The sequence below is a fragment of the Arachis hypogaea genome, chromosome 15 (genome assembly GCF_003086295.3).
Source record: "Arachis hypogaea cultivar Tifrunner chromosome 15, arahy.Tifrunner.gnm2.J5K5, whole genome shotgun sequence".
NCBI lineage: Eukaryota > Viridiplantae > Streptophyta > Magnoliopsida > Fabales > Fabaceae > Arachis > Arachis hypogaea.
The window spans coordinates 126,552,210-126,568,986 of record NC_092050.1 but is presented as its reverse complement, the minus strand read 5'-3'; the positions used below and the strand labels follow the sequence as shown (position 1 = coordinate 126,568,986).

Below are 16,777 nucleotides of genomic sequence, written 5' to 3'. Positions count from 1 at the left end.
TAAAACTTTTTTAAAATTAACTTGTATTTATTAAAATAAAAAAATTTAATATAATTTTATATATTAATAAATTTTTAAATTTATTCTTATATTTATATTTATAATAGTATTTTTAAATTTTAAAAATTATTCTACCAAACATAACTGTTATTATTTATATTTCTTAAAAGTTATTTTAATTTAATTTATCAAATATAAATATTATAATTTTTTAAAAATTATTTTTTAAAAATTAATTTTAATAAACTACTTTTAACAAGTAAAAATTTTATCAAAACAAACTTATGTATATAAAAGAAATCAATCACTATATTAATTATTAATATAAAATATATATTAAAAATAAATTAAATAATACATAATTTTATATACAAATACATAACCGATTTGTTGACTGAATTTTAATACACTCGTAGCATTTTAGATAATACAACTACAACTAAACAGACAACATAACATACATGTTAATAAAAAAAACATACATGTTAATAAACGCGCAAACGATGACGATGACAAATGCCATTTTGTAACAACCTTGAATAATATTAGTAGCACAAGGAAGAGCCAAATCCGGGTTTTTGGGTTTTTGGTTTTTCTTTAAGGTGGTATTGTTGTCGATGGAGTAATAGTTGAAAAAGAAAAAAAAAATAACAAAACATATTTAATTCCTTTCTGATTTTCGAGTTTCTGTAAGGTTGCCCTTGTCCCAAGAAATTATAGAGATAAAGGGCAACAATACATCCATCTTTGTGGAAAAATGGGGATGAAGAGCAACTCAATCACAACATCCCAATCTTGTAATAATCTCAAAGACAAAGAAAAAAACAGCACCACCAAGACGCGCGTTATATTGCATGTATATGATCTGACCCCTCTCAATAGTTACTTTTATTGGTTTGGATTTGGAATATATCATTCTGGCATTGAAGGTTTGTTTCCAAGACCAATTTTTCTCTCCCCCCCCCCCTCTCATTTTTAACCTTTGTCAATTCAATAAATGTTAATTTCTCTGTTTTTTTCATTGTAGTTTGAACTTGTTTTGACAATATATATTGTTTTATTTCTTGATTAATGATTTTTCTCGTTATTTTGATCCAATTCTAGTTCTGATATAATTGTTTCATATTGATATTTGCTTCAATAAGGTGCCCAATTCAATTTATATTTTATAGGAAATATTTTCTCTCATGTAACTTGCCATAAAAAATTCGTTGTGTTCGCTTATTCTTTGGTAGAATTAGAATATATGGTGCAAGAGGCTTATTTTAAATGCAACTTATCTCCCTTAATGGGTGGGGCAAATTTGGGATTCTATGTACATGGATTTTGCCCTTTCAATCATTATCAAAGAAAACCCTGTTACGAGCTTGTGGTGATTTAAATAATCTGATATGTTATGAGAAATGACTATTGACTTTAAAATGATTTTTTAGCCTTAGACATGAAAAGTTTAGGTGTCTAAGAAATTTAATTTAATGCTAAGAATTACTCACCATTAAATCTCAGAGCTAGCTCTTTCTACATTCCTTAACAAGCTATATAAGATGAGTTTAGGTGGTATTGTATAATACTGTTTTAAGGGTTTAGCAATTTTCTTTAAAATAGAATGAAATTTAATGTATTATTTGGTTGTGAAGAGTGATTAGTTGATTTTTTTTCAAAATGATCCGCCCATAAGATGTTTAATGTTTGGTCAATACTCAATACTAATAAAATACATAAGATACAGAGAGAGTATACAATATTTAAGTCAAAGACTTTTAAATAGTGAAACCCACAACACATATTATTCACTATTGCGCTCTCTATATTCTACACACTTTTATTCCGTGTCAGAGTAGGCACCTAATGTTTTCACTATAGAAAAAGGTTTTTCTCACAAATTATTTTGTTGTTAAATTTTCTATTATAATATCTGCTTATGTTGTTATTTCTGTCAATTTTGTTCCTATTTTTTCACTGTGAGTTGTGTATGTGCATGTCTGGTGAGAATAGTTCATGGCAAGGAGTATGGATTCGGAGCACACGACTTCCCAGCCAGTGGAGTTTTTGAAGTAGAGCCAAGAAAATGTCCTGGATTTGTATATAGATGTTCTGTCAATTTGGGCCATGCAAATATGCATCCTTCTGAGTTTCGGATATTTATTGAGAATATGGCTAGTGATTATCATGGGGATACTTACCACCTTATATCTAAGAACTGCAATCACTTTACTGACGATATCTCGTGTAGATTGACCGGAAAGCGCATCCCAGGTTGGGTGAATCGACTTGCCAAACTAGGTAATAAGGTCATACATACAGTTAAGCAAATATTTTATCAATCTTCTCACTTTAGAGATGTATTATATTTCATGATTTTGTTTATTATGTCGACTAATTACTTATTATTTCATGGGACAAGAATAAGGTTGGTTTTTGTTACAAATATAGCCCAACCTTGGATCCATATTTATCAATGTTGGAGTTCTATTTTGTTAATTCCTTATCATATATATCCACCATGACCATAGATATAGCACATGACATAGTGATTGCAAACATGTATAACAATAATATAAGTGTTGCCTTTTGTCAAAATTTCAGGTTCTATATGCAGATGTCTACTTCCAGAAACTCTCCAGGCATCAACCGTTAAACAACTACCTGAATACCATTCAGGTGTGTACACTACTACTTCCTTTTAATTTTTCTTAGATTTCTACCACAGATGTTAATTCAAATTTAGATATAGTTTCTACACCATTGACACATTCATGGTGATAGAAGAAAATATAATAATAATTGAATTTAATTTTGTCCATTTTGAAAACTTAACATAAAAATTCTCAATTAAATTTTTTATATGGTCTTTGAGGTTCACGGCATGCACTAATTTGGTCCCTAAAGTTCCAATTGCACTATCGTCATCCCTGAGATTGAGTTCCAGACATCATAGTGGTCCCTCGACCCCTTCTCGACAGTGATTCAACAATCGGAGCGATAAGTTAGCACTCCCTTTCCACACTGGACAATGGTAAAATGCTTTTGGCATCCAATCAAAGCAGAAATGTCCAATTGAAGTGTGTGCAAACCGTTTTACATGCTCACAATTATCAAAGCGACGTTGTTTATACTTTGATTGGGCGTCAAAAGCAAATAGTATCATTTCACCATTATCTAGCACGATAAAGGAGTGTCAACACGTCACTCCGTTTGCTATGCCCGAAAGAAATCAAAAGATCACTATAGTACTCAAAGCTCAATCTCGAAAATGACAATAGTATAATTGGAACCTTAGAGACCAAACCAGTGAATAGCGTGACATGGATCACTTTGGGGATTTAGTAAAAAAAAATCTCCATTAAAACTTATTTTTTTTAATAATTAATAACATGTTTCTAACATAAGCTTTTTCATTTTATTGGTCATGACTATTTGCAGAAGATGAGGTTGCGGATTCCCTTCCAACTGACACACCAAATATATCAACTAATAATTCAGATGATGGGCAAGAAAGGCGCCTTCTATCACCTAAGGCTGGAACAGATGACGTTTCGTTTATTAAAGAATCTCCCTCAAAAAAATGAGAGATATTTTAGGTGAGGAAAATGCTTGGAACAATACAAGCCATCTTAGCATGAGAATTTATTTGTCCATATGATCGAGTTGAACAATTTTTTATGCCAGAACCTAAGAATTCTTTCGTGTCCCTTTCCATTCTTAAGTACATTCATTGTATCATGTTTTTGTACGCTAACATTAACCATAGATGGCTAAATTTTGTGTTATAAAGAGGTGACTTTCTATAGCATTGTATACGAAAAATGTTAAGTTATTCATACTTTTTTTTTTTATTGTATTTGTTATGCATTTGAGTCAACATTATCTAATTTTTCATTTTTTTCCCATAAAAATGTTAACCTTAGCATTTTCCTAATTTATATTAGAATGTGACCCTTGGGATGCAGAGCTACTAAAGTTATTTTTAATAATTATGATGTTAAACTTTTAATAATTATGTTAATTATAATTGGATAATCGGATTTTAAGAAGAAAAGTGGAGGAAAAAAAACAAAATGAATAAAATATAATTGCATTGATTTAAAAATTTTTCCTTTCTTGATATGATTTGACCTCTGCACTAAAATCTAGTTGGATCGATTTTCCAAAGGTAGTTTGATATTTTTGAATATCTTATCCATTAGCTATTGGAGTTTAGATCACTTTTTATATATATTAAAAATTAAAAACTACATAAACGAATAAATTTTAAAAGAATGGTAGAATAAATGGTGTGAGGCTGGTTGAAATTGATGGAGTATATATGGAGACTGAAGAAACAAATTTTGAGGACAAAATTCTTAATTATGTGGGTAGGATGTAAAATTTTATAAATTATTAAATAATTAATTAATAAATTAATTATGAATTTAGGAGATTAGGAAATTAAATTTTGTAATTTAAAAAAAATAATTAAAATACGAATTAAAAACTGTAAATTTAAAGATTTTGACCTAAAATTGAACCAATAAATTCAACCAGGTTCAAGTGAGTCCAAGTCCACTCACATAACTTCATATAAAAGGTTTGTAAACAGCCTCCTTCCTTATCCAAATTGCCATTCACGCTGTATTAAAGGGAAGGGGAGCAAAAACCTAACCCCAAATCACCTCATATTTCAATCTTTCATAATTTTCAATCCGGAGCTCCGATCGTCGCACCGTTTGTGGCCATACATTCGTTTCATGAGCTTTTCAATTCTATCCGAACAAGTGGTAAGGAACTCTGATTTTTCATGCCCAATTCTTTCTTCCACTCAGATTCACGTTTTTGGTTTGAATATTGAGAGATTTTCATGATTTTGATGGTTTAGGTGTAATTTAGTCTTGGATAATTATTGAGTTTTGCCCCCAATTATCAATGGATAAGGTAAGAAATTACTAAACTTTTGTGAATTGATGAATTGGTAAACGCTAGCATTGATAAGATAGAATTGTATAAAATTAGGTTGAATTTTATGTTGATTGAAGTCAAATTGGTAAAATTAGAGTACTTAAAATCAAGCTTTGGTGGCTGGAGCTCATTAGAGTTGTTTGGGGGTCTTGGAAGTTTGAAGTTCGGTGTTTTGAGCTTTGGGAAAAATGGGCCAAAGTATGGTTTCAGTTTTCTTTAGTTAATATGTAATGTTATGTGAAGCTTAGACTACATGTCCGTAGGATAGGTTTGAATTGTGAGCATTGGTTGATTGGTTATGGTTTGTGAATGAAATATGAATTGTAATAATTGATGTGGTAGATTGAATAATAATTCTTGATGTTGGTGATAATTTATGTAAGGTGGTATTAGACTTTGAATGGTGAATTAAATGGATTGGAAAGGAATGATTATGTTTGGGGTTGAGTTTATATGTTGAGGTTTGATGGTAATTGTTAAAATTGGTAGATTTAGGAAATGGAAATGTTTGAAGGAATTGAGAAATTTAGGTGTTGGAATGATTGTGAATTGAGTTAAGAGCATGTGATGATGTGAAGGAGTGTTGGTATTGATTTTGGTGTTTTGGTATTGAGATGGGTGTGATTGGTTTGGTCTTCGATTGTGAGTTTTGAAGATTTGGTAAAATTGGGTAAAAATAGAATTTTAACTAATTTTGGTGGGTCATAACTTGGCCCTTGGTGGTTGGATTTAATTGAACCTTATTTTAAATTAAAGATGATTATGAGAGCTTTAAACCGGTGTAAAGATAAGAGAAATTGGAGTTTTGTAGAAAAAGTTACGAACGTTAGAAGTTAGGTATAAAAAATTAAACTTTGTGAAGTTGCAGAAAACCAGAATATCTGGTTTGGGTGCCCACGCACCCTATCGTGCGCATGGGCAGAATAGGACGTATGATGAGATTTGTGCGTACGCACACCCTGAAATTTTTACAAGTTGTGTATACGCACACTATGGTGCACGCACACTATGGTATGTACGAACACGCTGGGAATTCGCTCTGGTGCATGCGTATGCATAGTATGATGCGTATGCACGATGCCCTGTTTTTACACTATAATCCTGTTTTTAACTGTTTGGCCTTTTCAACAAGCTTGTAAACATCTGTAACCTCCGTTTAAGATTCACTAGCTAGTTTTTAGGCTTCGGAATAAGGGTGAACATATTGAGGATGTAGAATTGATATTGAGAAAAAAATTGGATTAAGTGTAATGAGAGTTATGAGGAGGATAATTGATTCTTGATTGGAACATGATGAAAATGATTAGGATGAAATGTTGAGTTATGATGGGGACAATTATGATAATGAGAATGATTTAATTTGTGATTATGAGGATATTGTGAATGATTATGAGATTGAAATATGACAATGAATGGTGCACGAAATTGTGATCTCAGGCAACGGCGTCAAAAACTCAGTACGCACGTCTTAATAAATCATTTTTCATTCACAACTTCGATACAACTAACCAGCAAGTGCACTGGGTCGTCCAAGTAATAAAACCTTACGTGAGTAAGGGTCGATCCCACGGAGATTGTTGGTATGAAGCAAGCTATGGTCATCTTGTAAATCTCAGTCAGGCAGATATCAAATGGTTATGGAGTTTTCGAATAATAATAATAAATAAACAGAAAATAAAGATAGAAATACTTATGTAAATCATTGGTGAGAATTTTAGATAAGCGTATAAAGATGCTTTCGTTCCTCTGAACCTCTGCTTTCCTACTGTCTTCATCCAATCATTCCTACTCCTTTCCATGGCAAGCTTTCTGTAAGGCATCACCGTTGTCAATGGCTACATCCCATCCTCTCTGTGAAAAAGGTCCAAATGCTCTGTCACGGCACGGCTAATCATCTGGAGGTTCTCGATCATACTGGAATAGGATTCACCCTCCTTTTGCGTCTGTCACTACGCCCAGCACTCGCAAGTTTGAAGTTCGTCACAGCCATCCCTTCCCAGATCCTACTCGGAATACCACAGACAAGGTTTAGACTTTCCGGATCTCCAGAATGGCCATCCATGGGTTCTAACTTATACCACAAAGATTCTAATATCTCGGACTTGGTCCCCTGTATTAGATATCTAAGAGATATTCATTCTAGCTTGTTTGCATGTAGAACGGAAGTGTTTGTCAGGCACGCGTTCATAAGTGAGAATGATGATGAGCGTCACATAATTATCACATTCATCATGTTCTTGGGTGAGAATGGATATCTTAGAAGCGGAATAAGTTGAATTGAATAGAAAAACAGTAGTACTTTGCATTAAATCATGAGGAACAGCAGAGCTCCACACCTTAATCTGTGGAGTGCAGAAACTCTACCGTTGAAAATACATAAGTGATGAAGGTCCAGGCATGGCCAAATGGCCAACCCCCAAACATGATCAATATGATCCTAAGTTGAACTAAAAATCATAAGATGATCTAAATACAATAGTAAAAAGTTCTATTTATACTAAACTAGCTACTAGGGTTTACAGAAGTAAGTAATTGATGCATAAATCCACTTCCGGGGCCCACTTGGTGTGTGCTTGGGCTGAGCTTGAAGTTTACACGTGCAGAGGCTTCTTTTGGAGTTGAACGCCAAGTTGTAACATGTTTTTGGTGTTCAACTTTGGTTCGTGACGTGTTTCTGGCGTTTAACTCCAGATTGCAGCGTAGAACTGGCGTTCAACGCCCTTTTACGTCATCTAAACTCAGGCAAAGTATGGACTATTATATATTTCTGAAAAGCCCTGGATGTCTACTTTCCAACGCAATTAGAAGTGTGCCATTTGGAGTTCTGTAGCTCCAGAAATTCCACTTTGAGTGCAGGGAGGTTAGAATCCAACAGCATCAGCAGTCCTTCTTCAACCTCTGAATCTGATTTTTGCTCAAGTCCCTCAATTTCAGCCAGAAATACCTGAAATCATAGAAAAATACACAAACTCATAGTAAAGTCCAGAAATGTGAATTTAACATAAAAACTAATAAAACATCCCTAAAAGTAACTAGATCCTACTAAAAACATACTAAAAACAATGCCAAAAAGCGTATAAATTATCCGCTCATCACACAACACCAAACTTAAATTGTTGCTTGTCCCCAAGCAACTGAAAATCAAATAGGATGAAAAGAAGAGAATATACTATAAATTCCAAAATATCAATGAAACATAGCTCCAATCAGATGAGCGGGACTTGTAGCTTTTTGCCTCTTGAATAGTTTTGGCATCTCACTTTATCCATTGAAATTCAGAATGATTGGCATCTATAGGAACTCAGAGTTCAGATAGTGTTATTGATTCTCCTAGTTCAGTATGTTGATTCTTGAACACAGTTACTTTATGAGTCTTGGCCGTGGCCCTAAGCACTTTGTTTTCCAGTATTACCACCGGATACATAAATGCCACAGACACATAATTGGGTGAACCTTTTCAGATTGTGACTCAGCTTTGCTAAAGTCCCCAATTAGAGGTGTCCAGGGTTCTTAAGCACACTCTTTTTTTTGCTTTGGACCTTGACTTTAACCGCTCAGTCTCAAGTTTTCACTTGACACCTTCACGCCACAAGCACATGGTTAGGGACAGCTTGGTTTAGCCGCTTAGGCCAGGATTTTATTCCTTTAGGCCCTCCTATCCACTGATGCTCAAAGCCTTGGGATCCTTTTTATTTACCCTTGCCTTTTGGTTTTAAGGGTTATTGGCTTTTTGCTCTTGCCTTTTGGTTTTAAGAGCTTTTGGCTTTTTCTGCTTGCTTTTTCTTTTTCTTTCTATTATTTTTTTTTGCCATTTTTCTCTCTTTTTTTTTTGCAAGCTTTCTGTATTCACTGCTTTTTCTTGCTTCAAGAATCAATTTTATGATTTTTCAGATTATCAAATAACATTTCTCCTTATCATCATTCTTTCAAGAGCCAACATATTTAACATTCATAAACAACAACTTCAAAAGACATATGCACTGTTCAAGCATTCATTCAGAAAACAAAAAGTATTGTCACCATATCAATATAATTAAACTAAGTTCAAGGATAAATTCGAAACTCATGTACTTCTTGTTCTTTTGAATTAAAACATTTTTCATTTAAGAGAGGTGATGGATTCATATTCACTACTTTAAGGCATAGACACTTAGATACTAATGATCATGTAATAAGACACAAACATAAATAAACATAAAGCTCAAAAATAAAAAAACAGTAAATTTAAGAACAAGAAATGAGTCCACCTTAGTGATGGTGGCTGATGCCAGGGCATTTTGGCCAGTTTCACTGACCTTTTCTTTACTGTTTTTAAGGTAGTTTCATGTATTTTCTTAGAAAATAAGCTAGTTTTGGGTAGATATTCACTTACATCTTTATTCAAGCATACATTGTGCACTTTACATGATTTCATGAGAATTTTGCATGAATTATATGACAAATTGGATGATGCATGACTCATGACTTGGACTAGAACTTTGATGCACTTTGTTGCTTGATTTCAGGACAAAGGAAGCAAAGAAGAACCACGTTAGCAGTCACGTTAGTCCCACTAACGTGACCTCTAACGTGGAATGGGTGCTAACTTGCAAAGTTAATGAGAAAGGTAATCGCCAATAACGCCCTCGAAGCCATCATAAGCCCACGTTAAGAGTCACGTTAACTAAGTTAACGTGAACTCTAACGTGGAATAAGACAACAAGGCCAACGTTAGTGACACTCTCCTTTGTCACTAACGTTGGACCAAGCTCATAATTGGCCACGTTAGTTGCCACGTTAACTTAGTTAACGTGGACTCTAACGTTAAGAAGCAAAAGAGAAGCCAACGTTAGTGACATTCACCTTTGTCACTAACGTTGGCCAAGCCTCCATAAGCCACGTTAACTCCCACGTTAACTTAGTTAACGTGGAAGCTAACGTGGAGAGAGCAATTGATAGCCAACGTTAGTGACACTTACCTTTGTCACTAACGTTGGGGTGCACCACCAAGAGCCACCATGAGCAACGTTAACTCCCACGTTAACTAAGTTAACGTGGATAAAGAGATGATGAGCCAACGTTAGTGACACTCACCTTTGTCACTAACGTTGGGGATGGCTAGCATGACTACGTTAGAAGCCACGTTAACTTAGTTAACGTGGACTCTAACGTGGGAAATAGGGGCACATTGGAACGTTAGTGACAAAGGTAAGTGTCACTAACATTCTCGAAGGATTGGCATTACCACGTTAGAAGCCACGTTAACCTAGTTAACGTGGACTCTAACGTAGGGACAAGGGAGGACTCTCCATGTTATTGGGAAAGGTAAGTCCCAATAACGTGTGCGAAGGACTAAGAGGCAACGTTAGTGGTCACGTTGGTGCCACTAACGTTGAAGTCAACGTGATCATATTTGGTTTAGGAACGTTAGCGAAAAAGGTGATTGTCACTAACGTTCTCGAACCCACACTTTCACTTAACGTTGACACCACTAACGTCCTGAGTCAAAGTCCCTGCATACTTCACCTTTTCTCTCTGCAAGCAAAGCTAAGCCCAATGAAAAGGATAACTGCTTCAAACTCAAGATTCAGAGGCCCATACCCAAGACTTGAAGAGCCAACTAGAAGATGAGAAGAGTAGTATATATAGGAGTAGCTTTGAATTAGTTAGGGAGTTGGAAAACTTTAGGGAGCCTTTGGCATAGAACTACTCTCTGTATTTTACTTTCTCTGCACTTCTAGTTTTACTTTCATCATGTATTCTCCATCTTTGTTTTTATTTTCCAGAGCTATGAACAACTAAACCCCTTTCATTGGGTTAGGGAGCTCTGTTGTAATTTGATGGATCAATATTAGTTTTCATTCTCCTTCTTTTATCTTTTCTCTTGATTTTACTAAAAAGCTTTCGATCTTCATCCAATTGGGTAGTTATCTTGGAAAAGAAGCTATTCATACTTGGATCTCTTCTGAACCTTGAAAGAGGAATAAAGAGATCATGCTAGAAATGCTTTCTCATGCTGGACCAAATTGGGTTTGGATGGATATGTGACTATAATCCTTCCAACACTTGATTTGGGAAATGCATGTGGTATAATCAGTGACCCTACTTCATCTCTTATCATGAGCAATTGACCAAGGAATTGGCTATTGATCAAGATTTGAGAGATTGAATTACCAAGAAATTAGAATTCGATCACTTAAGATTACCAAGGAGATCAATGAATGCATTGATTGAGGAAGAGATGAAAATGAACTTGATCTGGAGAATGCAACATCTCCTGAGCCCAATGAACTCCCCATTTTTGATCTTACCCATTCTCTTTAATTTCTGCCATTTACTTTTATGAGCAATTACCCCATTCCCGTTTAAGATTCTGCAATTTACTTTCTGCCATTTACATTCAGCTCTTTATTTCTAGCATTTACTGTTTCTGCTATTTACTTTCCCGCCATTTAATTTTCTGCAAATCTCAAATCAAATTCTGGTTCGCTCAACTAGAACATTCCTCTAATTAAAGTTGCTTGATCAATCAATCTCTGTGGGATTCGACCTCACTCTATTGTGAGTTTTTACTTGACGACAAATTCGGTACACTTGCCGAAGAAAATTTATTGAGAGACAAGTTTTGTGCGCATCAAGTTTATGGCGCCGTTGCCGGAGATTGATTTTGTATCAACAATGATTAAGTTGGAGGATCACTAGATTGAGCATTTGTTATTCTGTTGATTTAAATTTCTGTTTGAGCACTTTACTTTCGGTTTCAGTTGTTTTGTATTCCCATCTCTTTAACCCCTTTATTTCAGTTGTTTACACTCTGTTTCACTCACCCACTAACTGTTTGATATATTACATCACTCACACTAACAGCATATTTTTTTTAGAATAGTTTTTGGATCTATTTCCTTGCTTGTACCTTGTTGGTTGTATGACAGGGAGAAGAAGTGGGGCTTCAACTTCCTTTGATTCTGAACCTGAGAGGACCTTCCTTAGATTAAGGAGGGAAGCAAGAGGAAAAAGAGTAGTGGGTGCTGAGGAAGAGGAAGAGTATTTTGAACTAGACATGGAGGAGAATATGGAGAACCATCATGAAGAAGAGGCTCACAACCACGGTAGAGAAGGTCTAGCAAATCATGCTGGGTAAGAGAGAAGAGTTCTGGGTTCTTACATCAACTCAAATCTAGGAAAATGTGGAAGTAGCATCCAAAGGCCAACCATACATGCCAATAACTTTGAACTAAAGCCACAGCTCATCACCCTTGTTCAGAACAACTATTCATTCGGAGGGAGTGTCCAAGAAGACCCCAATCAACATCTAACCACCTTCCTGAGGATATGTGATACTGTGAAATCTAATGGTGTTCATCCTGACACCTATAGACTACTTCTGTTCCCTTTCTCACTCAAGGACAAGGCATCTAAATGGCTGGAGTCCTTTCCAAAGGAGAGTTTAGCAACCTGGGAAGATGTGGTGAACAAATTCTTGGCAAGATTCTATCCTCCTCAACGGATTAACAGGCTGAGAGCTGAGGTTCAAACTTTCAAGCAGCAGGATGGTGAGACTCTATATGAAGCATGGGAGAGGTTTAAGGACCTAACAAGGAGGTGTCCACCAGATATGTTCAATGAATGGGTGCAGTTACACATTTTCTATGAAGGCCTTTCTTATGAATCAAAGAAAGCAGTAGACCACTCATCTGGGGGATCTCTGAACAAGAAGAAGACCATTGAGGAGGCCATAGATGTCATTGAAACTGTAACAGAGAATGACTACTTCTATGCCTCCGAAAGAGGGAACACTAGAGGAGTGATGGAGCTAAACAATGTAGATGCTTTGCTGGCCCAAAACAAGCTCATTACCAAGCAATTAACTGACCTCACCAAGAAGATGGAGAGGAACCAAGTAGCAGTAATCACCACCTCATCAACAACCCAAGAGGGAGTGAATGCAGAGGCAGAGAGTGAGCAGGAGCAAGCCAACTACATTGGAAATTCACCTAGACAAAATCATGACCCATACTCCAAGACCTACAACCCTGGTTGGAGGAATCACCCAAACTTTGGGTGGGAAAATCAACAAGATCAAAGCCAAGATCAGAGACGTCACAACCCTAACAACAATGCAGCTCACCAACAATTCACATAGAGAACATATCAACACCACCATAACAACACCTCTCCACATCCATATCAAAACCAAAATAACACTCCTCATCCTTCTACCTCCAATCCCAACCTACCATCATCTGATGACAGACTCTCAAGGATTGAGAACCTGCTTGAAGGCATATGCAAAGAGATTCAAGACAACAAGGTGTTCAAGGAGGAAGTGCGAGCAAATTTTAAGAACCAGGGAGACACCATCAAGAGGTTGGAATCTCAAGTGGGGTATCTCTCTGAGCAGATTCCCAAACCTACAGATGGATTCCCAAGTGACACAAAGAAAAATCCGAGAGGTGAAACAAAGAAAGTAAGATGGAAAGATTACAAGATGGTCACTATAAGTGGTAAGGAGACTGAGGACGAGCCAAACAAGCCGTCAGAACAACCTGGAGATACCTCAGCAGAGAAGAAGGAAAAAGATCACCAAGAACCAAAAATCTCACAACAGGAGCTGCTGAGACTCTATGCACCCTTTCCCCAGCTACTCAATGGTGCTGTGGAGAAGAAAATATACTCAAGATTTCTTGACTTGTTTGCATCTCTACATGTAAATATACCATTCATCAAGACCATCCAACAAATGCCTGCATATATCAAGTATATGAAGGAACTGCTTCCCAGGAAAAGCTCACTCAAGGGAGGCCAAACTATAGTGATGAACAAGGAGTGCAGCGCCCTCATTCAACCAGAGTTGCCTACAAAAAGAAAGGACCCAGGGAGCTTTCACATCCCCTGTGCCATAGGAGAAACAATGTTTGATAAAGCACTCTGCGATTTGGGAGCAAGCATCAACTTAATGCCCTTATCCCTTATGAAGAGGCTGCAGATCAATGAGATAATGCCCACAGATGTAGTCATCAGGCTGGCTGACAAAACTCAAAAACAAGCAATAGGAGTGGTGGAAAACGTGTTGATAAAGGTTGGGAAATACTTTCTTCCCACAGACTTTGTCATATTGGACATGGAAGAGAGTCACACTCACCCAATCATATTGGGAAGACCATTCCTAGCTACAGCCAGAGCACTCATAGATGTGGAGCGAGGGGAGCTAATCTTGAGGATCCATGATGAACAGCTCACCTTCACTATTTTCAAACACTCACAAGAAACAGATCAAGAGAACAAGGAACCAAGGAAGGATCACAGTGAGATACTGAAGGAAGAAACAAGCACTGAAGCACAACCAGCACATCTGGGAACTCCCTTGATTTATGAACAAGGCAAACAGCAACTGCCACAGCTCAAAGAAAATCAGGAAGAACCTAAACCACCAGAATCATATGAGACCAGTAACCATATTTCCTTAGAGGAGGAGGTCACAAAGAGTAAGACAACATCACAAGGAACAAAGAAGAAGGTACCAAGGAGGTGGAGGAACAAGAAGATCCCTACCGAGGACTTCTCTCCAGGGGATAAAGTAATCTCAGCTTACTTCCTAGATATCCCCCCTGATCTCCCCACTGTACCATCTCAGTTACCTAAGGTCTTCACTATCAACAGAGTTCTCTCCTTGGAACATGTAGAGATCATTGATACAACCACTGGATATAGGTCTACTGACAGAGGAGAAGACTTGAAGCATTATCAACCTCCCTGATAAAGGAGAAACGTCAAGCTAGTGACGCTAAAGAAGCGCTTCATGGGAGGCAACCCATGTTTTATATGCTTTTAGAAAATAGTGAATAAGTCAATATTCATGAATTCTAACCCAAACTTGACAAACACTTGGTGGAATCCTTATTATGCAATATATAGTGAAGAATAAGTGGTGTTCAAAGAATGCCAAGAAAGCATGAATGCAATTCAGAGCATGCTAGTCTTGGAGCCTTGAACAAAACTTTTTCATCACAGTGCTACAAACTAAGTTTGGTGTCACCCAAGGTGCCACCAATGTGCATATAAGGATACACAGTTAGTTAGTTAGTTGGTGTTCATGAATAAACAATCTAGTTCGTTTTCTTTATTATTCTAGCCATAAAGTTTAATTTCTCAATGATATTAATTTTTCTTATTTTATTTTTATAGGAAAAGGGAAAGGAGCATTGAAGGGGATTGATTGGACAATGAAATGAGGAAGGCTCGGACACCACAAGAGGAGGGTACTACACACGTGCATCAAGGAGGGATGCATTGGAAAATGTTGCCATGCAACATTGAAAAGAATGAGACCCTTGAAGACCGAACCAAGCCCCTCATAAAGTTGATAATCCTTGTCCTTTCTCCATGCTGAACCCCATCCGTCCATCTCACACTCAAATCATCTATCCAAACCCTTCATTTGCCCATCACTTCCATATATAAGTAGCTCTCCCTCCATACCCCCTTCACATTCCAAACGCCCAGCTTAACATCTTCCTCTCAGAACCAAACCATTCTTACCACATTAAAAACATTCCCCCTCACTCCCTTCATTGCACTCAATCCTAAACAACCAAAAGTCTCCACACCCTTACCACCTTCACACATTAACTCCCATTCATGGCATCTTCGAGCTCTAAAAGAAGGAAGGGAAAGGAACCTATGGAGCAACACCCATATGATGAAAAGAAATTTAGAAGCTTGCACCATGCATTGCAATACGGGTGGATGGTTGATAAGAAAATAATTTATGAACTTGGATTTCAAGTCAGAAAGAATGAGTGCCCGGAAATCACGACGAAGGTAGAAAAGAGGCGATGGGAGCCTGATGAGCGGATATTTTATACGCTTTTTGGGGTTAATTTCATGTAGTTTTTAGGATATTCTAGTTAAGTTTTTAGTATATTTTCATTAGTTTCTAGGAAAAATTCATATTTCTGGACTTTACCATGAGTTTATGTGCTTTTCTGTAATTTTAGGTATTTTCTGGCTGAAATTGAGGGAGCTGAGCAAAAATCTGATTCAGGCTGAAAAAGGATTGCTGATGTTGTTGGATTCTGACCTCTCTGCACTCGGAATGAATTTTCTGGAGCTACAGGAGTCCAATTGGCGCGCTTCCAATTGCGTTGGAAAGTAGACATCCAGGGCTTTCCAGCAATATATAATAGTTCATACTTTGCTCAAGGATAGATGACGTAAACTGGCATTCAATGCCAGTTCCATGTTGCAGTCTGGCGTCCAGCGCCAGAAACAGGTTACAAGTTGGAGTTCAATGCCAGAAACATGTTACAACCTAGCGTTGAACGCCCAAAACAGCCCAGGCACGTGAGAAGCTTTAGTCTCAGCCCTAGCACACACCAAGTGGGCCCCAAAAGTGGATTTCTGCACTATCTATCATAGTTTACTCATTTTCTGTAAACCTAGGTTACTAGTTTAGTATTTAAACAACTTTTAGAGATTTATTTTGTATCTCATGACATTTTAGATCTGAAATTTGTACCTTTTGGCAGCATGAGTCTCTAAATCCCATTGTTGGGGGGTAAGGAGCTCTGCAGCGTCTCGATGAATTAATGCAAGTACTTCTATTTTCCATTCAAACATGCGTGTTCCTATCTAAGATATTTATTCGCACTTAATTATGGAGAAGGTGATGATCCGTGACACTCATCACCTTCCTCAACCCATGAACGTGTGTATGACAACTACCTCCGTTCTATATTAGATTGAATGAGTATCTCTTAGATTCCGTAATCAGAATCTTCGTGGTGTAAGCTAGAATTGATGGCGTCATTCAGGAGAATCCGGAAAGTCTAAACCTTGTCTGTGGTATTCCGAGTAGGATTCT

At 36.7% G+C, this 16,777-nt stretch overlaps 1 protein-coding gene and 1 non-coding gene across 2 annotated transcripts; one reads left to right on the top strand and one right to left on the bottom strand.

Moving 5' to 3' along the window:
- The first annotated feature begins 541 nt into the window (after positions 1-541).
- On the top strand, positions 542-3,836 carry LOC112750614 (deSI-like protein At4g17486). The gene is made up of 4 exons (XM_025799413.3): positions 542-929; positions 1,996-2,283; positions 2,587-2,661; positions 3,424-3,836. The coding sequence occupies exons 1-4, from the start codon at positions 758-760 to the stop codon at positions 3,567-3,569; spliced, it is 681 nt and encodes a 226-aa protein (XP_025655198.1). The 5' UTR covers positions 542-757; the 3' UTR covers positions 3,570-3,836.
- Positions 3,837-12,427: 8,591 nt separating this feature from the next.
- LOC112752220 (small nucleolar RNA R71) lies at positions 12,428-12,534 on the bottom strand. Its single transcript, XR_003176664.1, has one exon. It is a non-coding gene; the product is annotated as a small nucleolar RNA R71 (small nucleolar RNA).
- Positions 12,535-16,777: the final 4,243 nt, after the last annotated feature.

What these genes read in the sequence shown, in the direction of transcription:
- LOC112750614 (XM_025799413.3), top strand. Translation starts at nt 758, where the DNA reads ATGGGGATGAAGAGCAACTCAATCACAACATCCCAATCTTGTAATAAT. An exon ending in ATATCATTCTGGCATTGAAG is followed by an intron (nt 930 to 1,995) that starts GTTTGTTTCCAA and finishes TGGTGAGAATAG; the next exon opens with TTCATGGCAAGGAGTATGGA. An exon ending in GAATCGACTTGCCAAACTAG is followed by an intron (nt 2,284 to 2,586) that starts GTAATAAGGTCA and finishes TCAAAATTTCAG; the next exon opens with GTTCTATATGCAGATGTCTA.